Source organism: Crocodylus porosus, unplaced genomic scaffold (assembly GCF_001723895.1).
Source record: "Crocodylus porosus isolate Cpor-Errol unplaced genomic scaffold, CroPor_comp1, whole genome shotgun sequence".
NCBI classification, from domain to species: domain Eukaryota; kingdom Metazoa; phylum Chordata; order Crocodylia; family Crocodylidae; genus Crocodylus; species Crocodylus porosus.
The window spans coordinates 16,390,400-16,403,147 of record NW_017728931.1 but is presented as its reverse complement, the minus strand read 5'-3'; the positions used below and the strand labels follow the sequence as shown (position 1 = coordinate 16,403,147).

At 42.6% G+C, this 12,748-nt stretch overlaps 2 protein-coding genes across 4 annotated transcripts in view; one reads left to right on the top strand and one right to left on the bottom strand.

The window, feature by feature from the left end:
- LOC109316319 (tetratricopeptide repeat protein 38-like) overlaps window positions 1–4,053 on the top strand; it is a 47,249-nt gene extending 43,196 nt beyond the window's left edge. For 2 of the 3 annotated variants that reach the window (XM_019544278.1, XM_019544277.1), the window contains one exon: window positions 3,619–4,053. In XM_019544278.1, coding sequence (XP_019399823.1) covers window positions 3,619–3,712 — 94 coding nt within the window. In that variant the 3' untranslated portion in view covers window positions 3,713–4,053. The remainder of the gene's footprint in view (window positions 1–3,618) is intronic. The other variant, XM_019544279.1, reaches the window with a different exon arrangement.
- Window positions 4,054–5,302: 1,249 nt separating this feature from the next.
- Window positions 5,303–12,748, bottom strand: part of LOC109316317 (zinc finger CCCH-type antiviral protein 1-like) — a 41,672-nt gene continuing 34,226 nt past the window's right edge. The window contains exons 13-14 of the mRNA XM_019544272.1: window positions 9,166–12,142; window positions 5,303–6,913 (exon numbers count right to left, since the gene is read on the bottom strand). Of these exons, the coding sequence (XP_019399817.1) occupies window positions 11,859–12,142 (284 nt within the window). The 3' untranslated portion in view covers window positions 5,303–6,913; window positions 9,166–11,858. The remainder of the gene's footprint in view (window positions 6,914–9,165; window positions 12,143–12,748) is intronic.

Genomic DNA, 12,748 nt, shown 5'->3' with positions numbered 1-12,748 from the left:
AGCCTGGATCACCCGCCTATCTTCTGGCATGGATGCTTTGCCCCAAAGTTTGGTGTCATCGGCAAACTTGGCCAGTCTGCTTCTGACACCAATGTCCATATCATTAATGAAGATGTTGAACAATATGAGTCCAAGGACAGAGCCTTGGGGGACCCCACTGGTCATAGGGCATCATGATGATTGACTTCCATTTTGGTGACACTCAGAAAGAGGCAGACCCTTTCCCACACTCCCTTTGCATATGTACACTCCCAAAACACACGTCCCACCATTTCTTCTTCCCTGCACTTCTCTCTTCAATTTCTTATGATCCTTCAGGACCTCCAGCCCTACTTTCCTTATTTTATACCTCTGCATAAAATCTTCCAACCTGATGTAAGGAATCAGTGGTTGCCATGCCCATGGACTCTTCAAAGAGGTCTGATATATTCCCCATTTCCTCCAAATTGCAGCTACGTGAAATTGGGTGATACATGCTGCTTTCCCCTCTCCTTCCATTACCATCTTGCATGCTGCACTTAGATATTTCACATAGAAGAACAATCCCAAGTCCAGCAGCACCCCCCCCATCTCTCTCTTGCTTTGAACAGTTCAGCTTTATCCAACCTTTCCTTTTTTGGCATTCCAGAAGAACACGCATATTTCCCTCTACTTTTCTTGTCTGCCACCACGTCAGTGGGAATACAATTCCCATATATAGAATAATTGGCAGTAGCACAGCCTTAACCGCCACCATTTTTTCAGCAAAGGACAGTGTCCTTTCTGGACCATAACCGAAGTATTTGCTGTATCCTTGCCATCACCTTTTTCCATGCTGTGTTACTTTTCCTTCGGCATCCAACAGGATCCCTAGCACTCTCATTTCTCTCTCTCTCTTTCTCTCTCTCTCTCTCTCTCTCTCTCTCTCTCTCTCTCCCCTTCATTTCTCCAATTTCCTCCAGCTCTGTTATGGTGCTTTTTGATCTATTTAGTTTAACTCCCATCACTTCTCCATACTCTGTATGTTTTAGAACCTGTTCTATCGAAAGTCTCTGTCTAACCACTATGTATATATCATCTATGTATAATATGCATTTTACCTCTTCCCCCTCCTGGTATCTTTACTCCACTTATGGCTTTGTCTTTTCTTATTCTTTGTACTAATGGTTCCATGCTGCACACAAATAGTAGTGGCAACAGGGTGCACCCTTGTCTCACCCCTGTATAGATTTTAAAGGCCCCACATAGATGCCCAATCATTTGGATTTGACTGTCCACTTCTCTGTACAATAACCTTACCAAGCATATAAATTTCTCTGGGAACCCCATTTTTCCTAACACTTCAAATATATTGTCATGATCCACTCTGTCATGTGTTTTTTCTAAATCTAGGTTTGCTGTAACTGTGTGTTTTTCCTCTCTTGGATGTGGGACAGTGCATCTCTGCTCACTTTGGAGATCCTTCTGTCTGGCACTGCATATACTTGGTCTTCATGTATTATCTTCTGTACTATTTTCCTCATTTTCAAAGCCAGCATCTTGGCCATTAACTTACAGTCCATATTAAGGAGTATAATCTGTCTCCAGTTTTTCAGGTGTTCCTCCTCCCCTTTCTTGAAGAGTAAGATCATAGTTCCTTTTGTAAAAACTTTCTCTGCCTCCCCTGTTTAGTTCCTCAGATAATTCCACTATATCCTTCCCTACTCATGCCCAAAACTGCTTGTAAAATTCCATAGGTAGTCTATCTGCTCCTGGTGTTTGTGCTAAACATATTTTCTTTCTCATCTTTCTTTTAAACCGGCTTTCTATCTCTTGCCTTGTTTTTTTTCTCATTCTTCTCATATCTGTCTACTTCAGCAGCTTTGTTTAGCAGTTTCTGCATCTTTCTTTGCAGCTTTCTCAGCTCTTTCACTCTTTTCCCCACAGTTCTTCAGCCTTCCTTCCTGAGGAATTCTCCTGTCCTCCTCTTCACCATCAACCACCATTCTCTGGTACTCTTAAAATATTTCTTCAGTGTTCACACCTTCAGGGTCGTCCCTGAGAGGTGGGGGGGAATGCAAATTGAGGCAACTGCCCTGGGCCCCACGCTTTGGGGGGCCCTGCGGAGCCGGATGGAGCAGCACGGTGACTCTGTGCTGCTGCCAGCCTCACATTCGGCCACTCAGCACCCCCAACCCTTCCCCCTACCACTGAATCTGCCACATCCAGCTGCTCGCTACCTTCCCCCCCTCTGCTGAATCTACCACTGGCTTCCTTGCATCCAGGGGCAGGCCCCCACACAGGCTGATTTGCCCCAGGCCCCTCACCCTGCTCAGGTCATCTCTGCACACCTAATTCTGTCTCATGTACACTTGACATATCTCTGTACCTTGTAACAGTAACACATTTAGCTTCCACACTCCCCTTCATCTTTTGGGGCTCTTACAAAGACTCAGTTCCACCTTCAGTATCCAGTGATCACTAAATGCCACACTTATGGTTTCTTTCTTTCTTATCTCTCTTTCTTTTAATACAAACACGAAGTCAGTTCTTGACTCTTTCTTTCCACCAAAGTCAGGTCCAGTGAAAGTTTTCTCCCTGCCCACACATCTCTCGGTGACTCTTCTTTTATTATATTTGCTAACAATCTGGACGAGCTGTCTAAAGTTAATTTTCTCCTCCTTCTGTTCTGTCACCCATTTCTATTATACAGCTGAAGTCCTTGGTTATAATCCACAGTCTCCCTCCAACCATGAATACTGCTAGCTTTCGAAGCAGAGCCTTGCTCCCTTCTCTCTAGTGGTTCATATGCACTGAAAATTTCTAATTCTATTCTCTGAGGGATGGTATCATTTATTGTAACCTGCTAGTGATGATGTCTTCCATTTGCTTTGCTCTTAACTTTTGATTCTTGAATAGTATTGCTACCCCTGCTGCTTTGTTTTCATTTGTCCTTCAGCTCCATGATCTTGGAGTCTCTATGGAGATCAGCTGGGACCTGCATAGGCAGGGTGTATGACCAGGCAGTTAGGATGGGGCCACTTAAGGAGTTTTGGTCAGCTGTTGTGCAGGGAGGGAGCGGAGGGGGTGTGCTGACCTGGCCTGCAACAGGTCACCAAAACTCTCTGTGGCCCATGGGCCAAATAATTGCCCATCCTTGATGCAACATCACTCCAAACAAGGTCTCTGTGTACTAGTCCTGGAACTAGATGCAGGATAGCCAGATTAGAGTAGCTCTTCTGCTTCAGCCTCTTGAATACAAATGGGAAACAAGGGGGCTTCATGAGAGAAGAGCAGGCTTGTTTAAAATTGACCTCCTAGGCAAAGATCAGTCTGCACCATGCAAGTGCAGTGCTATTTCCAGTGCCATGTGATTGCAAAAATGAATTAATTGGAGGGGTAGAAGTGAGGGAAAGGTGAGTCCACTCAGCTAGTGTGTGCTCTGTGTTTGTGGGTCAGGCATACAATACTGACCTTAAAAAAACCAAACAAAAAAAAAACCACTGCTGTAGTGTCTTTGAAACTGATTGTCAGGTAACACTGGTGACAGTGAAGTCACCATCTACCACATGGCTACTAAACAAGAGAATTAAAAATAGCCTGCTCTGTAATTTTGAACTGTATACTTAAGGCCTCTTTTTCCTTCCTCCCCACCTCCAGGTGCCTCTTGATGGAACGTGATGCACTGAGACCAAATTCGCCGTTGACTGAGCGGCTTATTCGGAAGGCATCAGCCGTTCATGCAGTGGCTTGAATCTCTCTCTGATTCAGATGAAATCATGGTTAGCACTATTAATCAATAGCTTCCCATGGAATTAAAGGAATCAAAATGGGGGGAATCACTGCCTCATAAGCCATATCAGATCTCCTGCTTGCCTGAACTTTGGAATGCTCTTGTTGGTGATTCAGCATTGATGCTTAACTTCCTGGAGCATCTCCAGTCCTAACAAGAAATTGGCTTTTTTTATGCCTGGGAAAAGGCAGCAGTTGCAGGAAAAGTAGAGGACTATCAATCCTTTGTTTAAAACCTGCTGAGCCATTACTTTCTAGAAATGTGGATGGTTTCTATACCTCTTGCATTGTGAGATAACAGGCCTCTAGACCGGCAGTCAAATTTATTTCTCGGCTTTGCTATTCTAGTCCATAAATAGGAAAGGGTGGACATTCATTCAGACTGCTTTTCAAGAAAATAAAACATTAAATGGGATATATTATAGAAGTCTGGGTGATGCCAGAGGTATAGAAAGCATACAAGACAGCACTGGCCCACCGTTACATCTCAGCACAAAGTTATGGGCCAAACCTTGCGCTTTTCCCCATTGCTACAAGACAAGAGGTCGGTCCTGGCGTCACAGAACTACTGCTGACATGGGAACAGAAGATGGGAGCCATATACCTCCCTCAAGTTCTGCCCCATGCTCAGAGTGGTGAGGAAACAGATATAAGATTTGAAGCCAGAACACTCACAGCACTGCACGCAGTCTTTTGTTCTTGGCCTGCATGCTGATTCCATTGCTGTCTAAGATTATGTCTGTATGATATTCTTTGCCATGCTTCCTCTAAAGATTTTACTGCTTGTTTCTGTTATTGCATCTTTAATGGAAATTTAAAAATCAAGGTAATTTTTATACTTATAATGCTGCACACTTTTTATAACAAATCTAACAAGGAGTAATGATGGTGGGGAACAATAGTTGAAGTCTACTGGCAATCTATTAAGTGTTCATGTGATCTTTTATTACAGTTGCATTTTAGTACATTACCAGCAATTGTAAGAAGGAATTTTACCTACATTTTGTATTGCCCTTTTATTTATATAATTCCTTGGCAGGGAAATGACTACCTATATGTATAGAACTGTGAAGTTTTTGCATAAATGTTTGGATCCAATTCAACGTAAGGCTTCTTACCCTAGAGCAGAGGTCAGCCACCCCGGTACGTGCCAGAGCATGGCACGTAAAGACATTTTGCTTGGCATGCTAGCCCTTGGGTAAGATAATAGGGGAGCTGCAGGGGGCCTCATCCTTCTTCTGGTAGTGCAGCCCTGGTCCCTCCCCACTGTCCACTGAGGCACACATGTACCTGCTTCCAGCAATGAGCTGTTCTGGGCTCTGCCGACCCCACTGCAGCTACTTGCAGCCTTCTGGCTGCCTGCGACAGCTAGCCTGGGCTCTGGGAAGGCCCCCGTCACCTGCCATAGAGTCCGAGCTGCTCACAGCAGGTGGTGGGGAGGCTGCCAGCAGCTGCAACAGGGTCCACAGAACCCCAGCTCGGCTCACTGCTGGCAGCGAGTGCATGTGAGCCTTGGGCAGGGAAAGGGCCAGGGCTGTGCTGCCACAAGAAGGGTCCTTTGAAAATTCCACCTCTCATGAGCCCTTATTTTCTTTATAAATAAGTACGTTTTACTCATGTGACTGGGTATTACAGCCTAACTTATGAGGGACTCCTGAACAGCATCCCCTATCTAAGTAAAGAAGCAAAATAAAACCTAAAACAACAAGGCCACAGGCAAACCTCTTGAAATAACAGAAAAAAGTAGAATGAGCAGCCTGTGGAGACCACACCAGGAATACTGTGTTCTATTCCTAGCCTCTCAGGTGGGTATAAATAAACCAGTATTTGGTGAAGAAGCTATCCAGATGCAAGGGCAGAATTTGGTCTTTAATTATCTGGTGTTTTTTAAATATGCACATGGACATAGAACTTGAACTTGAGGAATGGCAATACTAATTTGCTAATAATTTGTGAAACTCCAACAAAAAAAAGAGACCATCATTTACTGTAACAAAGGCCCGTAAGCCCTCTGAGTGCATGCAGGGTGAAAGCTCTGGTGAAGCAAACTGCAGAGTTGGAACCTGCACCCTATTAATAGGCTCACAAGGGCAGATCAGAAGGAGCAAAGCAGTAAGCATGCCAGTTAAGCAGGTGAAAACCTTGGGGCCCATCAGGGAAGGAGCAGTAAGCCTGCTGAGTAGAAGAGGAATCCTTATGCCTCATTAGGGAATGACTGGAAAGGATGGAGCCAGGCAGGGAATTTTAACAGAATTAGGCTGAGGTGGAGGTCTGACCCAGGCCAAGGTGCTCTGCATGGACTGCAAGGGAGAGTCCTACAGATAGGTAAATTTTGGTTATTTTACTGATGGCTTCTGTTATGGGAAGTGTTTGCTCATTTGTAAAGTGGGGCATGGGGAGGCTGGTGAGAACCCTCTTAAAGGGGCAACACTGTGGAGGCTGCCCAGGACAAAGCACTCTGCGGGCTTTGCTACTGCAGGCCCAAGTTCTCCATGTGGCCTTCTGAAGGGATTCTGCGTGGGCTGCTGAAGGATGCCTAGAGCATCCCTCTGATCACCTGAGGGCTGCCTCCCAGCTTCATCACTGATAACTTCAAAGTGACTTGGTAAGCAAGATGGGAGAGGTTGTTGGGGTGCTGGACAAGAGAGCAGGCTGCCAGGGACAGAAGCCCATCCCAGGGCACCCCAGGCCTGCCATGTTATAAATGACACCTAAATGAATGTGATTTGTATTTCAGCATTGCTGAGCAATTGCAGCTCTCCCATTGATGCCAATAGGAAAATCATTTATAAATTAAGCCACACATTTTTTTTTTTTTTAAGAAGTGCTTAACATATCTTGAAGTTTTGAATGCTTGCCTTTGTCCTAATGAGAGCTGTAATCTTGGTCCTGACTTTGGAGGTTGAGGACTGGTGAATTCCCTCATGTGTTATGCTTAGTCTTCCTCTCTTGTAAAGCCCACCTACTGTAGCCCCTTGTTTCCAGCTGCCTGGTAGGTGGGAGATCAGATGTTTCCTCACACTGCATTAAGGACTATGTTCCCCACACAATAGAATGTTAAATTTAAGGTTCCTGTGTTCTGGTTCGCCAGATGTACACATGGTACTTTATTTTATCCAGACATACTAGAGATTCTTCCTTCCTCCTCCTTCATAACCATCACCTGTGGGAATGTTTTGTTCCCTGGGATTATTAGGAAGAACACATTCCCATGTCTCCTGCAGATTCAGTTCTTTGCAAATTTAGAAGCAGACTGGACCCCCAGCCTGTGACACAAGCCCTTAAATTATACAGAAGTGTGAACTTTTTCTTGGACACTCAACTTCCTGTTACCCTTTGTTTTTGGTTGTAACTAGTTTCTAGTTGCCAGGCAAGGCAATTTGAATAGATTCTTTCTTGAATTTATGAGAGAGACTGTTATACCTTTTCAATGTTGCAAATTTTTTCCCTCCAAAGAAGATTTATGAGCTGGGGTAAAATGCTTTGAAAAAAGACCTTTCCCATTGGAAACATATGTCCAATTAAGTTCAATAAGATGTAGGTCTTGGCTACACAGGGAAGTGTAGCAGCAAGTGAATTTGCATCACGGTAACTACTCTACACTCTTTTATTCATAAACTTTTTTGAGAGTGGACACACATCAAGATTACTACAGAATACTTTACCCTGCATTTTACTCTGCATTAAGTTTATTCCAGGGGTGCTCAATCTTTGGTCTGTGGGCCAGATCCAGGCCAGTGGGCTCCCCACGCAGCCACAAACTTGGTGGCAGGGAAGTAGTGGCAGCATTAATTCCTGCCAAATTTCCAGACCCACTGGGAGCCTCATGGGCTAAATTACACGACTGAGCACTAGCTGGTGCCAATGTGTAGCTGTATCTGGGGACACAAATTTGGGCTGGCACGCACCCAAGTCCAGTTACATCCACAGATCACATACTGACCTTGCATGGGATCCGGACCATGGACTGACCCTATACCACGCATCTGGCTTCTACATCCAGAGGATTAGGTCCCACTGGTTTACTCCATAGAGGGTATGTTCACATATGCATATTAACATGACTCAAACTCCAGGGCTTATTGTACCTGGAACTGCAGTGCATTGAGTGGGGTCGGAGCAGCTCCAGCTGGCAGAGGGCACAGAGGGGTCAGCCTGCCAGCTTAGGGCTGCTCCAACATGGGCTCAACTTGCTGCAGAAGGGCTGGCTGGGGCACAAGGGTGCTCTGGTGTGGGGCTAGCCAGCAGCCAGTCCTCACACTGAAGCACCCTCATGCCCCAGGCACCCCTGTCAGCATCTCCACATGCACTGCTTACAAGTAAAAAACAAGTACTATCCTGCTGCAGTTTAAATTTATGCTTGCCATGGGTGCTATTCCAGTATATAACCAGTAGGTGGCAGGGTGCCACTGGGCAAAGTTACCCTTGGATGATACTGACTAGGTGAACAGACATACAACCAAAACACCTCCTCGCTTTGCATAACTTTACAGGCAGTCCTCGGACTTACGACACAATTGGTTTCTGAAAACCACGTCATAAGTCAAAACATTGTAACTCAGAACCAATTTTCTCATAAGAAACAAGGTTATAAACGGGGGATTGGTTCCTGAACCAAGGCCTGATACCCGATTTTTCCCAAAAATACCCCAGAATTTTGTACTTGACCACTTATAGATGAATAATATAGCTACATTAATCTATTTATATTGTAAATAGCAATCATTGATTTGGAAGGACTTCTTTGAGGTGACTTTGCTGGACTTTTTGAAGGGCTCTTGGCTGGAGTCTTGGCTGCAGGTTTTTCTGGAGTCTTGTCTGCTTTCTTAAAGAAAGTGTCCAAGGAAGTTTGGACAGATGTTCACCAGGGAGATGGGCAACGCAGTGAACTTGTTCACTGGCATGGCGTTGCATCAGATCAAGCATTGTAAGTCGAAACTGACGTTATAAAGTTGAAACAGGGTGTTGTAAGTGCAAAATGTTGTAAGTCAAGGACTGGCTGTACTCTGGAGTGGCTTAAACAGGTAAGGCTGTGAGTCATGTGCCTGCTCCACTTCTATTATGGAGCAAAGTCAGTTTACTCCATAGTAAATGTGCAGAGTAAAATAAAGTAAATTTCACTTTACTGCAAAGTGAAATAAACCATGTCCAAACAAAAGCATTCTTAAGATGTTTACTGCACAGCTAATTAGCTGTACAGTAAACACCTCGGCGTCTACACATGCACCCCTATTAGGGAGCAGGAAGCTAAAACTCCACAGCAGGGTAGGACTTGTAAATACTATCTTGCTGCAGGGTTTTCATGTGTAACAGCGCAGATGTAGATGCTGAGCTGGCTGGCTGGAGCACAAGGGTGCCTGCTGGCTAGCCCCACACTGAAGCACCCTCATGCTCCAGCCAGCTCCTCTGCAGCACACTGAGCCCAGTCAGAGCAGCTCTGCCAGCCAAGGGTGCTGCAACTCGGCTTAATGTGCTGCAGTCCAGACGCACGTGTAAACCGGGTGCCTTGGAGCTTCCCAGGAGCAATAAACTGTGGAACAATAAGCTTTACAGTGCTGCCCCCTAATGGCACATGTAGATGTGCCCATTTAGAGTACACACACAGTAAGTGACTATGGAGCAGCTATTGTGCTGTAAATTCACAATATAGGCAATGGCTTCTTTACCAGTGTGGATATGTCTTTAAGCCCCTGAACTGAACATTTTTTGAAGTATTATTTTTGGTCAAAATGAGTATCAGGCATAACTTGTACTTTATAAATCTGTGCTATTTACAAAAGGCACTATGTTGATTACAATAATAATGTATTCTACATGCTTATTGGCAGCTACCTTGGTGCCATTTCATTTGTGCAAGCTGAATGAAAGTTACATTCTGAACCAGCATTGTGAGAACATTTGCACCCACCCATCCCCTCCCCATTTAGAATAGTAGAAACACAACCCTTTTGCTTTTTTTACTACTTTAGCTGATAGCAGGGAGCATCTCAGATTCCACATAATTGACAAAATGATATAACCAACCACACTTTTTGATATCTAGTTTATTACTTTGTAATAGCAAAGCTCAGTTACAGACCACTTCTATACAAAAACTGTCATTTGCCTCAATCTTTCATAATGAGCAGTTGGTCGATGCTGGACATCGATTCAGAATGCAAAAGAACAAGCACCACAATGCAATGCCAATATTACCCTGGTCATTTGCCCACTATGTTAATGGCATATTAAGCTACATGTCTAACAACAGAAGAATATCAAGTATATACTTTATTTTTACTATAGCAAGTTTAAGGATAATTTTGGAAATTCAATGATGAACTACAAAAGAAAAAGAATGTGAAAAAGCCATCCATTGCCACTACCCAATCCAATATTTCTGATTTTAAGATAATATTGAAAAAACACTTAAATGTATAATTGCTTCGAACAGCTCCTGCAGTATGATTTGCTAGTCTTACACACTTCCTCCCCCATGAGAACTTTCTAAACTAAACTAAACAGTTTACATTTGTATCTCCAGACTTAAAATTTGTCTAATACTCCTTCCTAGGATGTAATTTAACAGGTTATACTTCAGAAAAAATAAAACTCCCACCCAAAATCCGGCAGAGTATCATCGTCTTCAATTAGTCACATTCCAAAACATGAGTAGATATGTTTCCCTCCCACTAGCTGGAGGATTTTTCTCGGTCTTGCCAAAAATATTCACTGATGTCTCAACTGAAAAGATCAGCACTTAGAAAAGTGTCAAAAGTTGATGGAAATTTATTATCTTCGTTTCCACTGATGCCCTGAAATGAAAGCATCTTAGTCTGCAGGTCAGTTAACTAAACAGGCTTGGTTGCCGTTGAAACAGTTGCTCATTCTTGCAAATGCTGACATTAAACGTGGTTTACCTGAAGAAAGACCAGAACTATTTATCATTCTACCACTGTCAGCAGTAGGCAATTTTCTTAGTGTAGAATGGGCCGCACAAAACACAACCGAGTTTAGGCAAGAGAGCATATTCTAATGCACAAGTGATTGAGAACATCTTCAGAAACGTTCTCTATGTGCAAGTCATGTGACATCTCCAGCTCAACGAGAATTTACGTTTGTCCTGTAGGATAGAAAATAGTATAACACAACTTTTTATTTCTGTCCTACAGCATTCCCATGTCCACACATGGAAAACGACATACACTACAAGCAAGGTTTTCAAGTGAATTCAACACTACCTTTCATTTTATGCTTGTAGTCGCTAGCAACTGAGAAAAAAATTCCAGTATTTGTCTTTTCCCAGATTGCCTACTATAATGGTCTTACCTTGACCTAAAGATAAAGTTGCACAAGCCTACAGCAGAAGGGTAAACAGAATTTTATCTGATTGTCTTCTGTATCAACCACTAGACTAACATTGCTGGTGCATGTTTAAGAAATTCCTGCATTTAAAACCTAGTCTTTACACCAATTTAAAAGGGAAAAAGTCTTAATTTTTCTAAGTTACTGTTTTAACAAATATCACTAAGAGAAAATTCTAGACCATGTTCATTACATAGTAGGTACTTCAAATTGCTTAGAAATGACAGAGGAGAAAATCAGAAATTGTAGATATACAATAAAAAGAGACCCTTCTATAAAGGTTTCCTATTTGAAGAACTATAATCAGTACAAATCTAAAAGCCATACACTTAGAAATTTGCTTAGCTATAGTAAAGTCTGTTGTTTTCTTTGCATTTGTAGTTTTCTAAAGCGAAATCTTTTATATATTGACTTACTAAAGTTTGTTTAAAATTATTTCTAACCAAAGAAGAATCATAAAAATCAACAACCGTATCCCCATAACTTTGTCAGTTCATGTTACCTGTAATCACATTTTCTGATTAGATGAATGTTAACGGCCTGATGAAAAAGATTAGTCTTCTAACAAACAGGATGTTCATCTTGCAAACCTCCTTCAAGTACCAAATTATTTGCAAAAATGTTTGGAGAGTGTTAATGTTAAAAATGAGACCCTTATCAGTATAACAAATAAACCCAAATAAAAACCCCTTAACAATATCAACAATTAGCTGAGATATGCAAACTGTTCCTTTTCTTAGCTAAGACACAGTCCATTCCTCTATCTAAGATACAGTACATTTTTTGTCTTTGCAATATTCTATTATATACTCTGGGTAAATCTGATGCTTCTCAAATATGACAAAAATAGAGGGATCAGACTCCTTGTCCACACAACTATCATATAAGTTGATTGTATTAGCAGATTTTGATGGGGGACGAACATAGGTTATATTTCCTGTGACGAAATCTCCAACCAGAACCCGTGCCACAAACATCACGTTCATTTTGGTAGTAGAAGACTGACTGTAAGCGTGGGAATAACTAGCATCTCTTGCAAAGTAACTTCCTAGAAATAACAAAGACAGCATAAGGATACTGGAAATGGGCTAGACTTCATACAGAGGCACAGAGAATGAACACTGCATGATAATACATGATAAACCCAGCTCAGATTTCAGCAAAATAAAGTTCATGTCTATTCTCATTTAAGTACATGATAGTGGAAATGTCACAATGGCAGCTAAAGGTTTTGCTAGATGATTCCTTTTAATTTCAGAAGTCAGGCAAGAACAGACTGGATCAGAAAGAAATGTGATAAAAAGTGAGGATAAAAAAAAAAAAAAAAAAGATAGATATGAGGATTATGGGAAAAAAGTGAAAAATAAGCATAATACAAGGAATCACCAGTAAGAATGAAATAGCTTAAGGGAAAAAGTAACTCTTGTCTTCCAACAAAAGGAGTTACCATTTATTTAACTCTGCTAGAATGGAGGTCAAGAAGCTGGCAGACCAGGGGTCAGCAACTGTGGCACATGGCATGGTTGTGATGGGCAGGAAGACCCGTGCAGGGTCAAACAGACTTGCACTGCTGCTGCTGACCCAAGCAGAAGAGACTTGCCACCGCCAGCCCTGGAACAACCTGACCGCGCCAACCAGAGAAAACACAAGAACA